The following is an 18,688-nucleotide window of genomic DNA, read 5'->3' as shown; positions in this document are numbered from 1 at the left end:
CCATTTCCCTAGAAATCCCCTAACCATGAGTCAATGCATTCCCTCTTTTCTTTCTCTTGCTGTAATAAAATAAGTGCCTTTATCTTTTAAGCTTTACTTCCTGGAACAATCAGCCCAACATGCTCCCCGGAGGGAGGCTAAGATATAAATTAAACAGCAGTACATGAAAGGAAATAATCGTCTTCTCAAAAATCTCACACTGAATTCCAATAAATTATTCAAAATGCTTAGAATTCCTTATTTACATTTGTCTTAGAAATCTTTGGGAACTCTGGGTCGCCCTTTGGGTCCTTTTCCCCCTGTATTCGTGTATTATCATATTTATATATTATTATGTTTACATAATATATATGCACATTTTATAATTTATTACGAGGTGATAAATGCTACAAAAGAAAGGAGATCAGGATAAACGGGTGAGGGGAGGGCGAAGGAGGAGGGGCAGGATGCAGGGTTAAGCAGTGACCACAGAGGCTTCCTGAAGCTACGTCTCAGCAAAGGGTCCAGAGGCAACACTTACGTCTGGGACCTCATCTCTCTGGACCCAACGCACGTCTTTCTGCAGCCCATTCTTCAGATTCTTCCCTTTTCGGGGTAAAAGCTAACTGGAGATATTGCAAACACTTTACTGACAACTGGTCTGCTCCACTACACTGAACAGGAGAATTTACACAGCCAAAGCAGCCATACCCAAAAAACTAATTTCTGGCAATATGGCCATTGAAGCCAGTAGACATTTTGAGTGAATGTCTCTCAATTCTCAACACTGCTTTTCTTCTAACTTTGAGGTAAACTTAGGTTCGTTCAGACTCTTTGCTGGCAAATGTTTTGGCCTCCAGAGAGCACGGACGTGATAATAATCTCTCAGTTGTACCTGTTCTTTGAGGGAAGAAAATGTTTTTTCACCAGCTACCTGAGATCACAGACAGTGACCAACAAATGAAAGAAAGGTTGGGAAGTAAGCTGCTATTCAGGTCACAGAAACACCGCGCATAACTCAGGTAACGTCACCTTACAATTCTCTATCCCTCACTTTGTCACCCCATAACTTTCAAGGTTTTTTTTTCCTCCTTAAAAGCAAAGGATGGTTCAAATATATACACACAACATTTCTAACAATATTTGATTTATCTTCTTGATATGTAGAATTCCTTTTATGCTTAGATTACCCAAATTCAGCCATGCACATTGACCAAATTTTCTAGACTCATTCATTATTCAGAATATATTTTGGGGCATCAATTTTGTTTAGAATGTTGCGTTACACAAGACAATTATATAATTTCCCGCTATATAAATTACATGCGGTTTACACGTGAGGAAAACACAGGCTTCTCTGAGAAACATGATTGAAAATTTTCCCCAAAATGAAACACTTTGGACATCTTTTTTTTTTCCCAATAATTTTTAGCTGACAAAAAAGACCATATCAAGCCAAAGGCAAACTGGATTAAAATGTATTCAACACTGTTCATGCATCAAATGGCAACCGACGAAACACTATCACCAAGTATCTTGGTGTGTGTGATTACACTCTGTTGTTTCCCATCATGACTGTAACAAGCCCGGGATAAACCCAGACGACTAGTCTCCCACTGTTTCCAAATAGTGTGACTGACGTAGTTTGTGTCATCTTTCCCTGTACACTTAATAACTGTGTTTGGGGTTAAGCATTAGATCTTTCTACTTGCTGCATTACTCCCTGAAAGAGGTCAGCAGACAGTAATAAATATTTAGAGAAGGTTTAGTTCTAAGTTTGGCTAAGTGAGGTGGGGTGAGGTAAAAAGGCAATTTCTTTGACCACCGAGTAAACCCAGATGGAAAGATGCTCAACTGGTTTCATCCCAGGTCACCGTCTTCCCTTGCACATCACGGAGAGGAAGGACCCCACACGCACCGCCCCGAGGACGGGCGCGCCCACCTCTCACAGGCAGAACCGCGCTACCTGGGGCCGTGCTGGTGGCAGAAGAATCTAGGGAGAAGGCCTCCCACATTCAATGTCCCGAGCATCTAACCGACAGTAGTCAGTAGCTGAAGAAGACGAAGGCGGAGGACAAGGAAACGGCGAGTGGAAGAAGCGGGGACAGCGCGGGGAGAGGTTTCCACTCAGCATCCAAACAATTAAACCAAAGTTGCACTTAGTGTGTTGCTTAGCTGATAGAATTTATTACTTCAGATAGCCAAACCCAAACAAGTTCCACCTCTCCCAAGAGCTTTAAAAATAAAGTTCTAACTTTCACCTGGAAACAAAACAAGAAATAACTCTATTCTATATATTTGTAGCCATGAGAAGTATTTGAAAATTGAGTCTGTATACGTGAAAAATGTTCCCAGTAGCAAGCAGTTCATTTCCTACTTACTTTTAGAGATGGCTATTCGTTGGAATTTAAACTGATCATTTATTTACACAAATTACCTTTCCCCAAAAGGGTCGCAGATATTTTTATTATGGTGGGGTTTTATGGTTTTGTTTTTTTAATCACTGGTGCCTAACCCAGATGCCTGGATTAGAGCATGCACTCTGTGAATGTGTGCATGTTTGAAAAGAAATGAATGAATTAATTAAATACATTTCCCTCCACATGTTTCCAAACTCCCTACCAAAAATCAAACAATCACACGTTACTGGCAGAAGTCCAGAGTTTGTTTTCAAACTTGGGAATTTTTTTATTATTTATTTTTTAAAGTGGTCAGAAATATCCAGGCAGCATTTCTCATAACTCCATACCTAAGGAGATATTCCTTATCTTCAAAATGTGAATGTACAAAACTGAATTCATATTCTGACACTGAGCTCCTGCTATTATACACCTTTCAAGGAAGTTTAGGATACTACAGAGACTGCTGGCTAGTAGGTAAAGAAGCTTCCCAGGGAGGTATGAAAACGGGAATTCTTAGATGGGACAGGCTGAATACAGGAGTCTCAAAATAAGGTCTGGTCTCAGGCAGAAAAGATCAACACACGTCAAACGATCAACCTGACCAACGACAGCTCCCAGGGGTGCCGATCCTGTAAAAACCATTATCCCAGCACATGCTGTATTACAGACAGTATACAGGTATCGTCGTGACGATAAATCCTAGGATGGTCCATTTTAGTGACAGGTAAGGACGTTCAGGGCTGGCTTGTGTCCATCTGGTATTAAAATTAAAACCTCCCACCATAATACAAGGCAACTGCGATGTATGACACCTAAAAATTAAAACTTTACACTCCTTCATTTGGAGTGGCTGTGAAGCATTAACTACCTCTCAGTTTTCCACAGCACAACCCGACGATTCCCAAAAAGTCTGAATCCCCGAAGGAGAGACTGGTTTGGGGGGTTGGGAGGAGAGAGGCCTCCTGCTCGGGCCCCCTTCCAGTGGGTGGAGGTCAGTCCTCTCAAGCCAGCGTCTTCACTCATCCAAGCCCTAGAAACGGTGACCGTCACGTTCTCACAAGTGACATGGATTTAGGCAAAGGACCACTCTGCATACATAACGGTATTTTTCTTCTGACTGTGTCCAGCTTGCCACGAGACAGCCTCATGAGTAAACTGCCCCAGTTCCGGAAACACAATCACAAACACTTCAAAGGCGCACTCGGCGGCAGCTCCATCAGACAAATGAGTCCCTCAGCCCTGTGTGTCCTTTACCCTGAACTCGGCTCACGAGCACAGCGGCCCAGAGCGCTTCCAAAACTACACGAACTGCTCAGAACTTCCGAGGCTCTGATCTTCTTTAGTAGCGGTCCTGTTCCTGAATAAAACCACCTGTAAAAATATAACAGCCACAAGCACCTGGCAAGTGCGTGAAAAGTACAGGAAAACAGAAACAAAGATGGTAGTAGTAACACATATATGTTGCCCATTTCCATGCTAAATTGCCTTTGGAAAATCGGAAAGGAGAAGCTCGTTAAGTCCTTGTTTGGGGAAAAGCACATGATATGATCATTACAAGCCTATCTGGGTCCAAATCTCTGCTCTGATGATTAACAAATGAGTGGCTTGAGGCAGGCGTTTAAAGTCCTGAAGACTCAGTTCCCTTATTTATGAAATGAGAATAATGAACGAATCTATCTTCTGTGGTGGATGTGAGGATTAGGTGAGTTAACAAGTACAAAGCTTTTAGGACCACTACTGCGGAACATATGTAAGTGTCCAACACGTATGAGCAGCTACATTCAACACTGAAGGCCCTGGGGAGCATTCTCATCTGGTTTTTAAATTTAACTTCGGCATCACAAACGTCTACTTACAGTCTACGATACTGACTTTAAACAGCATCTTTGAGACACTTGCTAAAGGATTCAATCTTGCCCTGAATCCAACCCAGTAAGTGTCTTGGGGTTTATGAAATTGGTAATCCAACAGCAGTGTTCTTAGTCCTTTTATTATATCCATGTGTGAACGCTGACCCTCCCAAAAAGAGACGTTATAATTTACTGCTACATCTTCTGCCTTTGTTAATAGCAGAAATGCGCATTTCAACGGAGCTTGTATTTTATTAAACAGTAGGTGAAGATGTCACCATTCTGGCATAATAAATCCTGGTTACAGAAATAAAATATTAAGTGTGATGGATAGGCACGTGCTCTATTCTCTGGAAATTAAAAAATGAAAGATAATTCATATACATATTATAGATAGATAGATCCAGAGAGAAAGAAGGCTTCTGATAGTTATAGATGCTAGACTTTAGTGAGATAAGACAGCTATTCATCAGATACTACTACAATTAAGTATTATAAACTTGTGCATGGGCTATGAAGGAAAAGTACAGCTGTGGAGGTGAAAGAAGTCTTCCCTTAAGAAGTAAGATTTGTCTTGCCATCTCAAAGCTGGGAAGTACTTCCATGTGCAGGACGGAGTGGGGCGTGAGGAGAGAGACCCTACCGACTACAGGCGTCGCCCTCCTGGACGGGGAAGGCCAGCCTGGCTGAGGAACTGACCCCTGGCCCATGAGGGTGCTGAGAGCAAGCAGGCCGTGTGGACTGAAAGGTCCCACGTTTGGGTGATCTGAAGACTGACCACCAAGACTTTCAATAGAGGAACAACGTAGTATTTCAGGACTCAGCAACAAAGGGAGGGATTTCCCTGGGGGCGCAGTGGGTAAGACTCCGCGCTCCAACGCAGGGGGCCCGGGTTCCATCCCTGGTCAGGGAACTAGATGCCACACGCATGCCGCAACTAAGAGCCCGCATGCCGCAACTAAGAGCCCACATGCCGCAACTAAGACCCGGCGCAGTCAAATAAATAAATAAGTAAATAATTTAAAAAACAACAACAAAGGGCAATACATCAGGATACCCAACACAACCAAAGGCCCCGAACACGACAAGGAACAATACATACATCAGAACGTCTCCCTTCTACCTGGAGTAGACACCTCTCACCTCAGTGTCACTGCAGAAAAAGCTGCTTCTCTTGGCCGGACATAGACTGAGAAACCGCTCCCCACCCTCCCCACCCCCGTTTCCTCTTTAATGAACAGAGAGGCAAAGCAGTGATGGAAAAGCCCCCAGGCCCCACGTCCTGGCAGGTGTCAGCCTCCGAGCCGGCCCGATTCTAGAGTTTTCCTTAGGTGTGTTTTCCTGGTGATGTCTGCACAGTATCGACTCCCGCTTATCACTTTCCAACACACTGATGAGAAACGTTTGCTAGCTTCTCACTCTGGAGAGAGGTGAGGGTGGGAAGGACAGCGCTCGTGGCTACCAGGACCAACGTCTAGTCAACGTTCACCGAAAGCAGGTCTGGGAATGAGGGTAGAGAAAACAGATCCTCTGGTTTCTCCTCTGGGGCTCACTGTAATGGACAAAGCTCCTCCTCTGACACCTTATTAAGTAACATGCGTCTATGATTTTCTTATTTCACAAAGATGATCAAATGCAAGGGAAACGAAGACCCACCTTGATGTCTGGGGTATGCTTCAGACCAGCAAGGAGAAGCCCTGAGATGAGGGTGTGAGCTGGCTGACCGCCCAGGCTCCTGACTGCTCATCACACGGTCCAGGTTCTGGGTGAGCCCCGGGCCCCTGGGGGGGTCACGAGACAGGGTTTGCACTGGGCATCGAGTTCCACGGGCACAGGCGGCTTCAAGCACACACTGGGCCCCCTCCTTCTTTCCGGCTAACCGTCAGGTCCTTCTACAGAAGAAGGTCCTGGTCTTTTAAACAATTATCTAGTTTACCTATTTTTTTAATTTATGCATTCATTTGTTTACTTGTACTGAGGAAGTTTCTGGGTATGAAAATTAATACGGTTTCACATTTGTACAGTATGTAACTACATTAGCTCCTATTTTTGTCTTAAAAGGAGCAGCTGGGCTTCCCTGGTGGCGCAGTGGTTAAGAATCCGCCTGCCAATGCAGGGGATACGGGTTCAAGCCCTGGTCCGGTAAGATCCCACATGCCGCGGAGCAGCTAAGCCCGTGCGCCACAACTACTGAGCCTGCGCTCTAGAGCCCATGAGCCACAACTACTGAGCCCACGTGCCACAACTACTGAGCCCGTGTGCCACAACTACTGAAGCCAGTGCTCCGTGCTCCACAACAAGAAGCCACCGCAATGAGAAGCCCGCGCACCACAACGAAGAGTAGCCCCTGCTCGCCACAACTAGAGAAAAAGCCCGCATGCAACAACGAAGACCAAATGCAGCCAAAAATAAATAAATAAAAGTTAAAAAAAAAAAAAAAAGAGCAGTAAACCTGCCATCGGAAGAGCAGAGCTGGAGTGCTGAGTCTTCAGCTTCCTGATACCACTTACCCTCTTACAGACTCAACTTCATCATTAAAAAAAAAAAGCCCTGAGCCCACTTATATGTGGAAACTAAAACACAAACTCAGAGAAACGGAGTAAAGTGGTTAGCAGGGGTTGGGAGGAGGGAAAACAGGGCGGCATTGCTCAGAGGGTACAGACAACCAGCTACAAGACGCACAAGTCTGGGCGTCAGCAGTGCAGCATGGCGAACTAGCTGATCCTGTATCACACACTCAAATGCTGCTAAGAGAGGAGGTCTAGGGACTTCCCTGGCCGTCCAGTGGTTAATACTCTGCACTCCCAATGCAGGGGGCATGGGTTCAATCCCTGGTCGGGGAACTAAGTTTCCCACATGCCACAAGTGTGGCCTAAAACAAAATTTTAAAATAAGTAAAAAATAAAGGAGTAGCTACAATGAGCATATTTAAAAGGAGAAAGAGAGAGAGAGTAGGTCAAACTTTCTCATCACAAAAAAAAGGTAACTGCGTGACAGGACGGAGGAGTTTAGCTAATACTACAGTGGGAATCATTCTGCAATTTACAAGTATATCTAATCCATACATCACATGCCTTAAACTTACACAATGTTATGAGCCAATTATATCTCAATAAAGCTGGAAAAAAAAATTGAGGTAGAAAGGCCTTTCTTATTTCAAATGGGTATTGTGGCACTCATGTGAAATTAGAGAGGAAAGGACTTTGGAAATTTTAAACAGCTTTTATAATAAAAAGTACTGTTAATATTTTAAAACCTACTTGAGCAAGAATATAGGAAGGTATAGAAATTTAATTATATCGCCTCAGGAATAGGAAAATCTGATTAAAACATGGCGAAATGTTGTCCACTATTTGGTTTTAATTTGTTTTGACAAAATGAATATTAAGAGCATATGGAAGCAACCTAAGTGTCCATTAACAGAGGAATGGATAAAGCAGATACGGTAGCTATACACAATGGAATATTACTCAGCCGTGAAAAAGAACGGAATAATGCCACTTGCAACAACATGGATGGACCTGGCGGGTATTACGCTTAGGGAAATAATTCACTACAGAAAATGAAAGAGAAATACTGTATGTTATCACTTATATATGGGACCTAAAAAATGAAACAAACTAATTAATGTTTTTTTAAAAGAGCATATGCTGCATCTTCAAATAACAAACAGGAATTGGAGGAGGGGAGGCTAGAAGAATACAATGTAGGATGGATTCCAAAGTAGAGCTTGAGCAGAAAAGGAGCATCGTGAAAGGAAGTCTTCCTGTAATGTGCAGAAGGGGAAGAAGTGGGATGAGTCAGACGCAGAGAACCTGCTGGGGGCCATCAGAGTGAGAAGGGAACGTGCTCAGAGCCGGGAAGGAAGAACCTGAGCATCTCAGGGGCACCTCGCAGGCGAAGGACAGGTACCGGCTGCACGGCGTGGAGAAAGTAGCAAAGGGAGTGACATGACCAGAAGCCACTACCTGTCCTAGAGTGATGAGTGCACACTTAGAGGGATGTGGTATGTGGAGTCAACGGATCACTCTTATGTAGGCGGAGCTGGGGAAGGGGCGAGCTGAAGAACTCTGGCTCTAGAGTGAAAATCGTTCACAGCTACCATTTATCTAACAGTTATTTATCAAGACCTGTGTTGAGCACTTTACAGGCATCATTCAACATATGACAACCCTATGACGTAGTTATTATGTTTCCTTACAGAGCTGAGTCTTGGGAAGTTTAGGCAACTGGGAAAGTCACGTAACTAGCTTACAGCCATGCATTTGCTTATATGAACTATAATGATTAATTCGTGATTAGCAAATTCAAGTAGATGCATTAATTTCAAAACTGGAAGATCAGAATATGCTAACCAACAGCCAAATGCTACCACGTTTGAGTTACAGGCAGAAAAATCAAGACATAATAAGATTAGAAATATCCTGATATCTCTAGACTCTATTTGAAAGCAAGGATTATGTCAAACACTTTTCCAACCTCATTGCCCGAGCACTAGACTGTGTTCCTTAAAAATAAGCTTAACTAGAGAATGAAAGTAGGTTTGAATCACTGAATGAAAAAGTACGCTGCCCTGCTATAGATAAATCTCACAACACATGCCAAACATGTCTGCGTTCTTTACACAGGGAAGTAATCATCTTCCTGGCGGCCTTCTAAAGGAACATACTCCAATATTTATCAACTAACAGTGTCATTACTTCACTTCCAAATCACGGACCAAGATTCTGGACCCAGTAATTTGATGCAATGTTAGCATAGCCAGGGCCGATGGGAGGGTGACAGAGATGATTATTAAATCAAGTATTTAGGTGCTTTTCTAATATGTATATCCTGACTTGATGTTTCTCCTGAAATGGCGATTGATATTTCTCATCCCTTAGGACCCATGGCTTCCAGAAAGGGCCATCTCAAAACTGAAAGGAAGCCAACAAAACAAGGTCTCAGGTAGATTCAGAGGCCTCTTCTTCGACTTTTTTACATGTATTTATGGTCTAGATCAGAGGGGCAAACTACAGTCTCTCAGTCAAATCTCACCCACCACTGGTTTCCGCTGTTTGGGGATCTAAGAATGGCTTTTACATTTTTTAAGTGGTTACACTTCAGTGGTTATACAGGTACGCATAATATCATCAATATTGACTCGTGGCCTGCAGCACCTAAAATATTTACTATTCTGCCCTTTAAGGGAAAGTTTGCTAACCCTCAGTCTTGACAATTTTTCATTTTCTTACAAAGAGGAATTTAAAACTGTTGTGAAATGGTTATATTGTTGGTAATAGTGTACGTGGATGCGGAGTTTACAATGAAGCATTTCTGGCTCTAACCCACTTAGAATTTTCTGTCTGGAATCTGTTACTTAGGATTTTACTTGTCCTTAAATGTTTGGTATACTTTCTGAAGAAGGAAGGATGGCCACTTCCTCCTAAACCAAAGAAGTATTATACGAAATTTTATAAACATCAATTTAGACAGTTTCTCACAGAGCAAAAAGGAAGCTAGAGGAGTCTGGAATTTACTGAGACAAAAAAGCTTTTTTTCATATATTCAGTTTCCATAGAAAGGTAAGCCTGAAAGTATCTTGGACCAGTGACTGCAGCAACCCTCCCTGGAGCAGATGGTGAGGTCAGAGGAGGACTCAGACTCTCCCAGGGAGCATTTTAAACTTAAACCCTGCCAACCTCCCCCGTCCTGCCCCCACGCGGTGAGCACCTCTGTGGAGCTAAGTAAGTACTCTTCCCGGGAGCACACAGTGACCCCTCAGGGGTCCTCACAGCGAGCCGCTCTAAGGTCCTCCACGCAGAAAGCTCAGCAAGGTTCTCTGTCCAGATACTAAACCTCATCCAAGACAAGATGGGCTCCACCAAGAGGGATGCTGAGACAAAAGAGAATCAAACTTAACACCCGGGCTGCCAACACTAGTATAACTAACAGCATTTCTCTTGCAGGGGCACACAATCCTTGAGGTCATTTTGTAGGAAAAAGATCCATATGATTTGCTTCATGTTTTGTATGATTTAAATTATTAGCACTTAAACAGATGAAGGATACTGCTTGATGCTACTTAAAAATAAATTCATGAGTTAGACGATATTGATGTTTAATTGAAAATTAATACATTTTTTTAAAGGAAAATGCAACAACATTCTTAGCGTGATTTGGTAGAGTTAAGTTCTAACATCGAGGGGATTTGTAAATTTTTAGTTATTTTTGACCTTCTCTGTGGAAAATACGGCCAACGTAAACAAATCACTCGATACTTCAATTTTTAAATTTCCGACACATTTCCCTATGCGGTATTACTTTCCATTTCTGTATTTGACAGTGATTGAAACTGACAATGGGTAAGACACACGTTCTAAATCCAATAAACATACATCAGACTGTTTCACCACAACAGCCATCCTGTGCTCTCAAAATTCTAAACATAGTCACTGCCATCGCACATCCACCGGGAAATTTGGGAATTTCTAGCTTACGGATGAGACATTACCACGTGGGAGATATACATGGCGCTTTCATACATTCACAGAGAAAGCGGCTTAAAAACAATCCTACACTGAGGTTACACTGTTTAACATCTTACTCTTGATGCCTGCCTTCTCTATAACTCTGTCTACCAAGAAACATAAAAATTATGAAGGTATTAATAAGGTGGATAAAAAGTTCAAATCCCTAAGTAAGCTTTAGGGCCTCGATCCTCATTTGCTTGAACCACATAACTCTCAAATCCCCACTTCTCTTTATAGTATATAGATGTGCTCCGTGGGCAACCTAAGTGGCTTATGGAACCTGAAACAATGCTCAAGGGTACAGATCCGAGGCGGGGGGATGTTGCATTCTACTGCTTAATATTTAATCCTGGGCATTTCCACGGAAACAGATCTGTAGAAGAAATCACTAACTGCACGATAGAGCCTGTTAGCATTCACTGCCACTAACTGTCATACACCTAGGAGCAAACAGCATAAAGCATCAGCTACTTGACGTAACAGAAGGAAATCGGTGAGCACAGGCAATGAGAGTGAATAACAGCAAGGTGTGCTCTGCCCACCGGGGAAAACACCCTCTCTCCCTCTGGCTGCCTGTGGCGGTCGCACTGCTGTCCCAGGATGCAAATGCAGAGAGAACTGGGTGTCGGTGTGGCGACTCGGCTGCGGTCATCCACACACGTTACACGCGAATTTCACCAGAGTGAGAGGGACAAAAGCAGAGAGCGCGGCTGGGCTGCAACGCTCAGGGGTCCGCAGGGACGATGCCCCGGTCGCTGCAGCAGGTCTGAACCCCCGCGGCTGCGGTATTTCCGCGCACGTGCAGGGCTCTGGGCTCGCAGCTCTGGACAGAAAGCAGGGGGCCCTCCTACCGCTGGCAGCCTTCACCACGGCACAAACCAGACGTAAAGACGGGGCGGGGGGAGGCGGGAGAGGTGTCCCCCCGTTTCAGAGGGAAAAACGCGCTCGGCTCACAGCTGCTCCGAAGGGAGCGTCCGCACCCGGAAAGGCGTCCCTGCCGCGCGTGCCCGCGACGTGTGCGAAGGGCCGCCAGCCGGTCTCGCTCCGCCTGCGAGGCCCCCGCCGTCCCCGCCGCCCCTCCGCGTGGCAGCCGCCGGGCCGCGGGCAGCGCGTTCCCACGCCCGCCGGGGCGGAGGCCGCGCGGCCCCCGGACTCCCTCCCGCCCCCCCCCCGGCCGGCTGCGAGCGTGGGAGCGCGGCGGCCCCGGGCAGGAAGCGGGGCGGCGGGCGCGCACTTACTTGATGTCCTCCCACACCTCCGGGCCGTAGTTGCGGATCACCAGCAGCTCCAGCGCGTGATTCACGAAGCCGTACTGCGGGGTCGGGGAGAGCCGAGCGTCAGGGACCGGCTGCGGGGCGAGGCGCCCGGGGGCCCGGCGGCCCCGCCGCGCCCGCTACCCGCCCCCCGCGTCTGCCTCCTCGGCGGCCGCTCGGCCGGGGGGCGCGGAGGAGGGGCGGCCCCGGCGCCGGCCGCGCGCAGAGCCCTTCGGTCCCCGAGCTCCCCACCCCCCGGCCGCCGACACGGGCTGGGCCTCCGGAGGGCACGCGAGCCCGGCCCCTCCCCGGCCGCCTGGGACGGGCGCCCCCCGCCTCGGCCGCGCGCCCCCTGCCCGAGCTCGGCAGGCCGCGCGCGGTGCGGACCCCGGGAAGCCGGGCACCGGCCGCCCGCGCCGCGACCCCGGCCGTTCCGGTCTGCCGGCTCCGGACGCCGGCGAGCCGCCAGGCTGCCCCGGGCCCCGCGCCTCCGCGGCGCTCGGCCGGTGCCCTCGGCGGCCAGGCCCCACCGGCCGGCGGGACGCGCGGCCCGGGCGCCGAGAGCACTCACCATGGTGTCCGCGCCCGCTCGGCCGAGCGACCCAGGCGGCGGCGCCCGGCCCGGCGCGCCCCGATGCCCCTCCCGCAGCGCCCGCGCGCCGAGCCCCCGGCTGCCGCCGCCCCCCGCCTGCCGACCAATCCGCGGCCGCGCAGCGCAGGGAGCTCGGCGGCTGCGGTGCCGCCCCGCCCGCCGACGAGCTTTCGTCTGAGGCCGCGGCAGGGACGGCGGAGCGGCCGCAGCGGCTCCGCGCACCCGTTCTGGGGCGGGAGGTGCAGGCGCTGCGTCCTCCCACCAAACGTATTCGTATGCAGAGGTCCGCCCCGGGGTGGGGGGGGAGCACCGACTAATAAGGAGGGGCGTGTGTGTGCGCGCGTGTGCGTGTGTGTGTGCAGACCAAGGGGAGGGTGTGTGTGTGTGCGTGTGTGTGTGCAGACCAAGGAGGGTGTGTGTGTGTGCGTGTGTGTGTGCGCAGACTAAGGAGGGGTGTGTGTGTGTGCGCGTGTGCGCGTGTGTGTGCAGACCAAGGAGTGTGTGTGTGTGTGTGCGTGTGTCTATCTTGCATCGCACACGCCTCGAGAGGAACGCGCCCTCGTGCTCGGCATCCTCCTGTTCAGTGTAGTGCTGCAGATAGACGTTTCCTCTGTGGCTTGTTCGCTCAACGTCGTTTATGGCGAACTGAAAGCTAGTAAGACTGCGCTCATCACGTTTCACTTTTCGTCAATGAGACTAGTTGAGAGAGCTAAAATTTTCAGTAACACAGTTTGCATGAGCATCGTGTCAACCAGATCTGCCCGTTACTCAACTGCCCTGCCAGGTCCGGGGGGCGCTGGACCCCATCCGGGTGGGACACCTGACCCCGCACCACAGCCAGGGGCCACGACTCCAGGGAGCCCGCAGCTGGCCACGATTCGGCCTCTGCTGGTCTTTCTCCGAGGGAACTGCTGAACTGGAAAAGGCCGGGTACCGAACGAGCAGACTTTTAATTAATCTACTTCCGGTCTCCGTTCTACCAGGCACTTAGGTTAGTTAATGCCCCGAGCTCCACCGCGGGGAGATGACCGAGCAGGAACTGTCTGCTGGTTAACACTCTGTGCCCGCGGTGCGTGGACACGGTTGACCAGCGTTAGGTCAAGAGTGAAGAAGGAAAGGCAAGCCGTGCTTCCAGTCACCAGTCTCAGTGGAGCCAAGAAGCCAGGATGAGATTCTATGATGGGAAGAGAGAAAAATGTCAAAGCAATAAAAATTGTACTGACTTCTGTACCCAGAGACGGATGTTGAAACGTAATTGATACAGAAATGCTATATAGCAGACAAATAAGACAACAACCTATAAGAGTACTAATTTCTATCACTAATGGTGGAATTTTTTAATAAATTAGAGGCTTTCATACCTTATATAATTATTAAAATATTAAACTGTTATTTAACGTTAACTACAAATTTTTAACCATTAAAATAGCCCATTACTCTATGCAATCATAAAAAAGCTAGATACATAATGATACGGAAAGATGCATTGTTGAATAAACACGTGGCACATGTATGTAATCACCTTCAATTTTGTTATATATAAAATCGTTGTATAGAGTAAGGTGCTATTTGGATTATAAGAACACACGCATTGCTATGAACATAACCTTATGGGAAGACGCCTAGGAGAGCTTCGAGATGACTATTCTCTGTAATTAGAACCAGTGGCTGGAGGAACCAAGATTTTTACTTTTTGATCATGACCTTCTGTACCTTTTTATTTTTTTCTACACAGATATAATATTTTATTTAAAAAAATGTTTTTGGAGTATAGCTGATTTACAATGTTCTGTTAGTTTCAGGTGTACAGCAAAGGGAATCAGTTATACATATACATATATCCACTCTTTTTTAGATTCTTTTCCCATACAGGCCATTGCAGGGTATTGAATAGAGTTCCCTGTGCTATACAGTAGGTTCTTACTAGTTATCTGTTTTATATATAGTAGTGTGTATATGTCAATCCCAATCTCCCAATGTATCCCTCCCCCTCCCTTACCCCCAGTACCCATAAGTTTATTTTCTACATCTGTAACTCTCCGTTTCGTAGATAAATTCATATGAATTTATTCATAAATTCATTTTTTTATATTCCACATATAAGCGATATCATATGATATTTGTCTGTCTCTGTCTGACTTACTTCACTCAGTATGATAATCTCTAGGTCCATCCATGTTGCTGCAAATGGCATTATTTCGTTCTTTTTTATGGCTGGGTAATATTCCATTGTATATATGTACCACATCTTCTTTATCCATTCCTCTGTTGATGGACATTTAGGGTGCTTCCATGTCTTGGCTATTGTCAATAGTGCTGCAGTGAACATTGGGGTGCATGTGTCTTTTTGAATTATGAGAAAAGACAGTCTCTTCAATAGTGGTGCTGGGAAAACTGGACAGCTAATGTAAAAGAATGAAATTAGAACACTCCTTAACACCATACACAAAAATAAACCCAAAATAGATTAACGACCTAAATGTAAGGCCAGATACTTTAAAACTGTTGAGGAAAACATAGGCAGAACACTCTCTGACATAAAGTGCAGCAACATCCTTTTTGATCCACCTCCTAGAGTAATTAAAACAAAAATAAACAAATGAGACCCAGTTAAACTTAAAAAGCTCTTGCAGAGCAAAAGAAACCATAAACAAAATGAAAAGACAACCCTCAGAATGGGAGAAAATATTTGCAAACATAGCAACCGACAAGGGATTAATCTCCCAAATATACAAACAGCTCATGCAGCTCCATATCAGAAAAACAAACAACCCCATCAAAAAAACGGGTGGAAGATCTAAATAGACATTTCTCCAAAGAAGACATACAGATGGACAACGGGCCCATGAAAAGATGCTCAACATTGCTGATTATTAGAGAAATGCAAATCAAAACTACAATGAGGTATCACCTCACACCAGTCAGAATAGCCATCATCAAAGTACGCAGATGTAATATTTTTGTAACGTGTTAAAAAGACCTGTTGTTATATCTTGACCTGTCTTCCTCTGAACGACAGTTGTGTTGTGTCTCAGTGCAGAACGTGCTGCGGTGGCCTGCACCTTAGACTCTGCAAGTAAAAGGGAGAGAACATTGCTCTGTCGCGGTGGAAAATGAGGAACGTCCACCTGGAGAAGATGGGAGAGGAAGTGAGGGATGAACACCCCTGCCTACTGTTTTCCCTCTCTGAAGTTCACACTTCCGCCCACGTGGCCCTTTTTGTCCAACAGCTATTTGCATTTGTCAGTGTATTATACGGTTTGCTTTTCTAATTATCGCATAGTCACCTGAGTGTAAAGGAAACTTTGCCACTGTCCCTTTGGCCCACGGGTACTATAGAGAATGTGACCTTTAGGGACAGAAGGGAACCTGCCAGCCACGAGAGCCCCAAAGCGGGTCGCCAGGCTTCTGCCAGCGCCCTACGCGCTGTCGCCACTGCTGCCATAGGAGCAGAGTAACCAGGTCACGAGGCGATCGTGCTGTGTTCTCGGAACCCGTCTGTTTCTGGGCTCCCTCCTGGACCGCCAAACTGAGGAGGACCAGCTACAGAGGAAAAGGAGGCGCTGGGGGCACAGCTTAGCCTGCCCCGCCCCCGCCCCCGGAGTCAACGCAAACTACTTGAAGATCAGTCTAATGCATGGAAAATAAATAAGTAAAAAGGCAATATGTGGCTTTCCAAAATGTCAGCTGAAATGACTCACATTTTCAGCTAATAAAAATAAATGCGTTGGGTAAGTTAAACATTAAGCATATTGTAAGCATTGTTCTCAAGGCTTTTCCAGTGATGGGAAGATAACGAACCTTAGGTTGGGGATAAAGAGGAAACCTTGGGGGACTGTTCTCGGGTCTGTGCGTTGTTTTTGAATGCTTTGGTGTTTTGCCAGATTTTTTTTCCTACCAGGGAATTAGGGCTTCTATTTTTGGATCATGTCGTAGAGCATCGTGTGCTTTAATTTCAACAATTCCTTATACAATGTTTTGCTTGATATTCATATGCTCCTTTCATCTGTATGGCTCAGAGCCCGATTATTTTTTTTTTTTTCTTCCGTGAAGCTTTTGCTTCTTAGTGCTGAGTAAGCACCCCTCCTGTGATTTTCACTAATACAGCCACTTCAATACTTACAGCAGAGAATTCAGAATGCTTATGAGCAAAGAGAAAAGTAAGTTCTGGATGACATGTTAGGTGATGGGGTTCTGGACCAACGGAAAAAAGGAGATTCAATAATTCAGATTCTTAAAGAGGTGACGTTCAGATTTCCTTTTAATTTGCAAATTAACTGTGAGTTTAGTCACATGAAAAGGGTATTATTGAATATTAAAAGAAGCACTTTCTGAAGTTACTCTTCTGTACCAAATTCCTTTCAATGTTTATCGTGCAATCAGAATTTATAAACAAACAAAACAATGCAGTCACACACATATATATGTTCAAGTATATGTATATATACACATGAATATATATATATACACATAAAGTGCTCGAACTCTGTAAATAAATGGAAATAAATTTAAAGAGAATTTGAAACGATGCTTCGTATTGATGTTGTAATAATTAGAAGCTTAAAGGTAAGGCAACTCATCACCTATATTTATACTGAAATATATGTAATTAAATAAAATATATTTTATTTCTGAGAAAAGCTTATGAAAACAAGATTCAGCTCTCATATGCTTCTGCGGTCAAACTGATTAAAATAAAAACTCACTGAGCTTACCTTGGCCACAGTCCATACTTACAGACTTTTTTTAATAAAAATAGATCTACCACGAACATGTCAAAGATTCATCTACTTTGAGCTCGGAAAGTTATTTGAAAGGCCATTTAGTAGAAACCTTCTTTCTCTATATCAGGAAAGCTCTATGCATTTTGCTTTGTCAGGGAACAATGAAAATTTTGAATGTCAACCATTTATTTAAGAAGTAATAATTAGTAAAGTAATGAATTATTGTCCTCAGAAGCCCTGGAGGATTTTAAGATTCCCATGAAGCCAGAGCTAAATATACTTTCCTCTTTTCTCACCCACTAGTGGTTGGAATCTAGCACTTAAGCTCTGTGTGTCTTTTTCAAAACAGTCCACAGCATTAAGAAGCCTCTAGATACTGCATTAAACTTTCTAGTCTGTGTTCAGTTACAACTGAGCATTACTGATACAAAAGGAAATAGGGGAGAATGAGAGCCACAAATTCAACTGTTTGAATACCTTACTTTTGATCTTTTCTTAATTGAAAAAGCAAAGAACAAAGTCAGCTATGGGGACAAAACATAGTGTAGTAGTTAATTACACAGATTCTTTAGTCAGACTGCTTGTTTCTCACCATTTAGTAGAGGACTGACATTGAACAAGTCACTTTATTTTTTGAACCACCGTTTTCTCTCTTATCAAACGGGGAAAATAACAGATCAATGCACTCCAGTGTTGAGAAGATTAAAAATATTACCAGCCTCACAGGTGTATTGTGAACAGCAAATGGCTTAATGCAGGTGTGATGCCTGAGCAGTGAGAGGCAGGTCTGAAGAACTCAGAAGCTGTTAGATGACAGTGCTTTTGACATCGGCTGTTGCTGTTTCTAGAAGCAACCACTACTGTGGCGAAACTCACAGTGTCCACCTCACAGGAATGTGATGTGTCGACGGGCACCAAATGCGCAGTGAAAGGAGCTGACACCTGGGGGTTTGAGGAACCGGATCAGCCCTGCTGGTTTCCTGCCTGGCGACTTAGCTGGGGTCTGCAACCCCCCATTTTATAGCCATGACCAAAGTGCCTGGCCCACCTTCCTCGGCTAAGGTGCCAGGGGGATCAAAGGAGACCTGTGTGAAAGCGTCTCGCAAACTGTAAAGAACGGCCCACTCTGTCCCTCACTGACTGGAGTTCGTAAGTGAGCGAGCCAAGGACTCATGTCGGAAGCAGAGGGTGACAAGGGACAATCTGACAATCCCTCGGCTGCGTCTACCTTTCATCTCCTGAATTCTGTCCTTTTCTCTTTTGTTAAAAATTAAATACAAACCTAACTAAAAGATACAATAATATTATGAATTTTCTAACAAACATCAGTTAAAAATAGTGAAGAGGAAGCAAATTATCCATTAATCAATTCATGT

The 18,688-nt window shown here is 45.4% G+C and overlaps 1 protein-coding gene across 2 annotated transcripts in view; it reads right to left on the bottom strand.

Moving 5' to 3' along the window:
* Positions 1–12,742, bottom strand: part of GUCY1B1 (guanylate cyclase 1 soluble subunit beta 1) — a 53,500-nt gene extending 40,758 nt beyond the window's left edge. Inside the window, exons 1-2 of one of the 2 annotated variants that reach the window (XM_057547210.1) lie at positions 12,568–12,661; positions 11,982–12,055 (exon numbers count right to left, since the gene is read on the bottom strand). In XM_057547210.1, the coding sequence (XP_057403193.1) occupies positions 11,982–12,055; positions 12,568–12,570 (77 nt within the window). In that variant the 5' untranslated portion in view covers positions 12,571–12,661. Of the gene's footprint in view, positions 1–11,981; positions 12,056–12,567 lie in introns of both variants that reach the window. The other variant, XM_057547211.1, reaches the window with a different exon arrangement.
* Between the last annotated feature and the right edge of the window lie 5,946 nt (positions 12,743–18,688).

This window comes from Balaenoptera acutorostrata, chromosome 5 (assembly GCF_949987535.1).
Source record: "Balaenoptera acutorostrata chromosome 5, mBalAcu1.1, whole genome shotgun sequence".
Taxonomy (NCBI): Eukaryota; Metazoa; Chordata; class Mammalia; order Artiodactyla; family Balaenopteridae; genus Balaenoptera; species Balaenoptera acutorostrata.
Note: the sequence above shows the minus strand (reverse complement) of the source record. Positions and strands in the feature narration are given on the sequence as shown.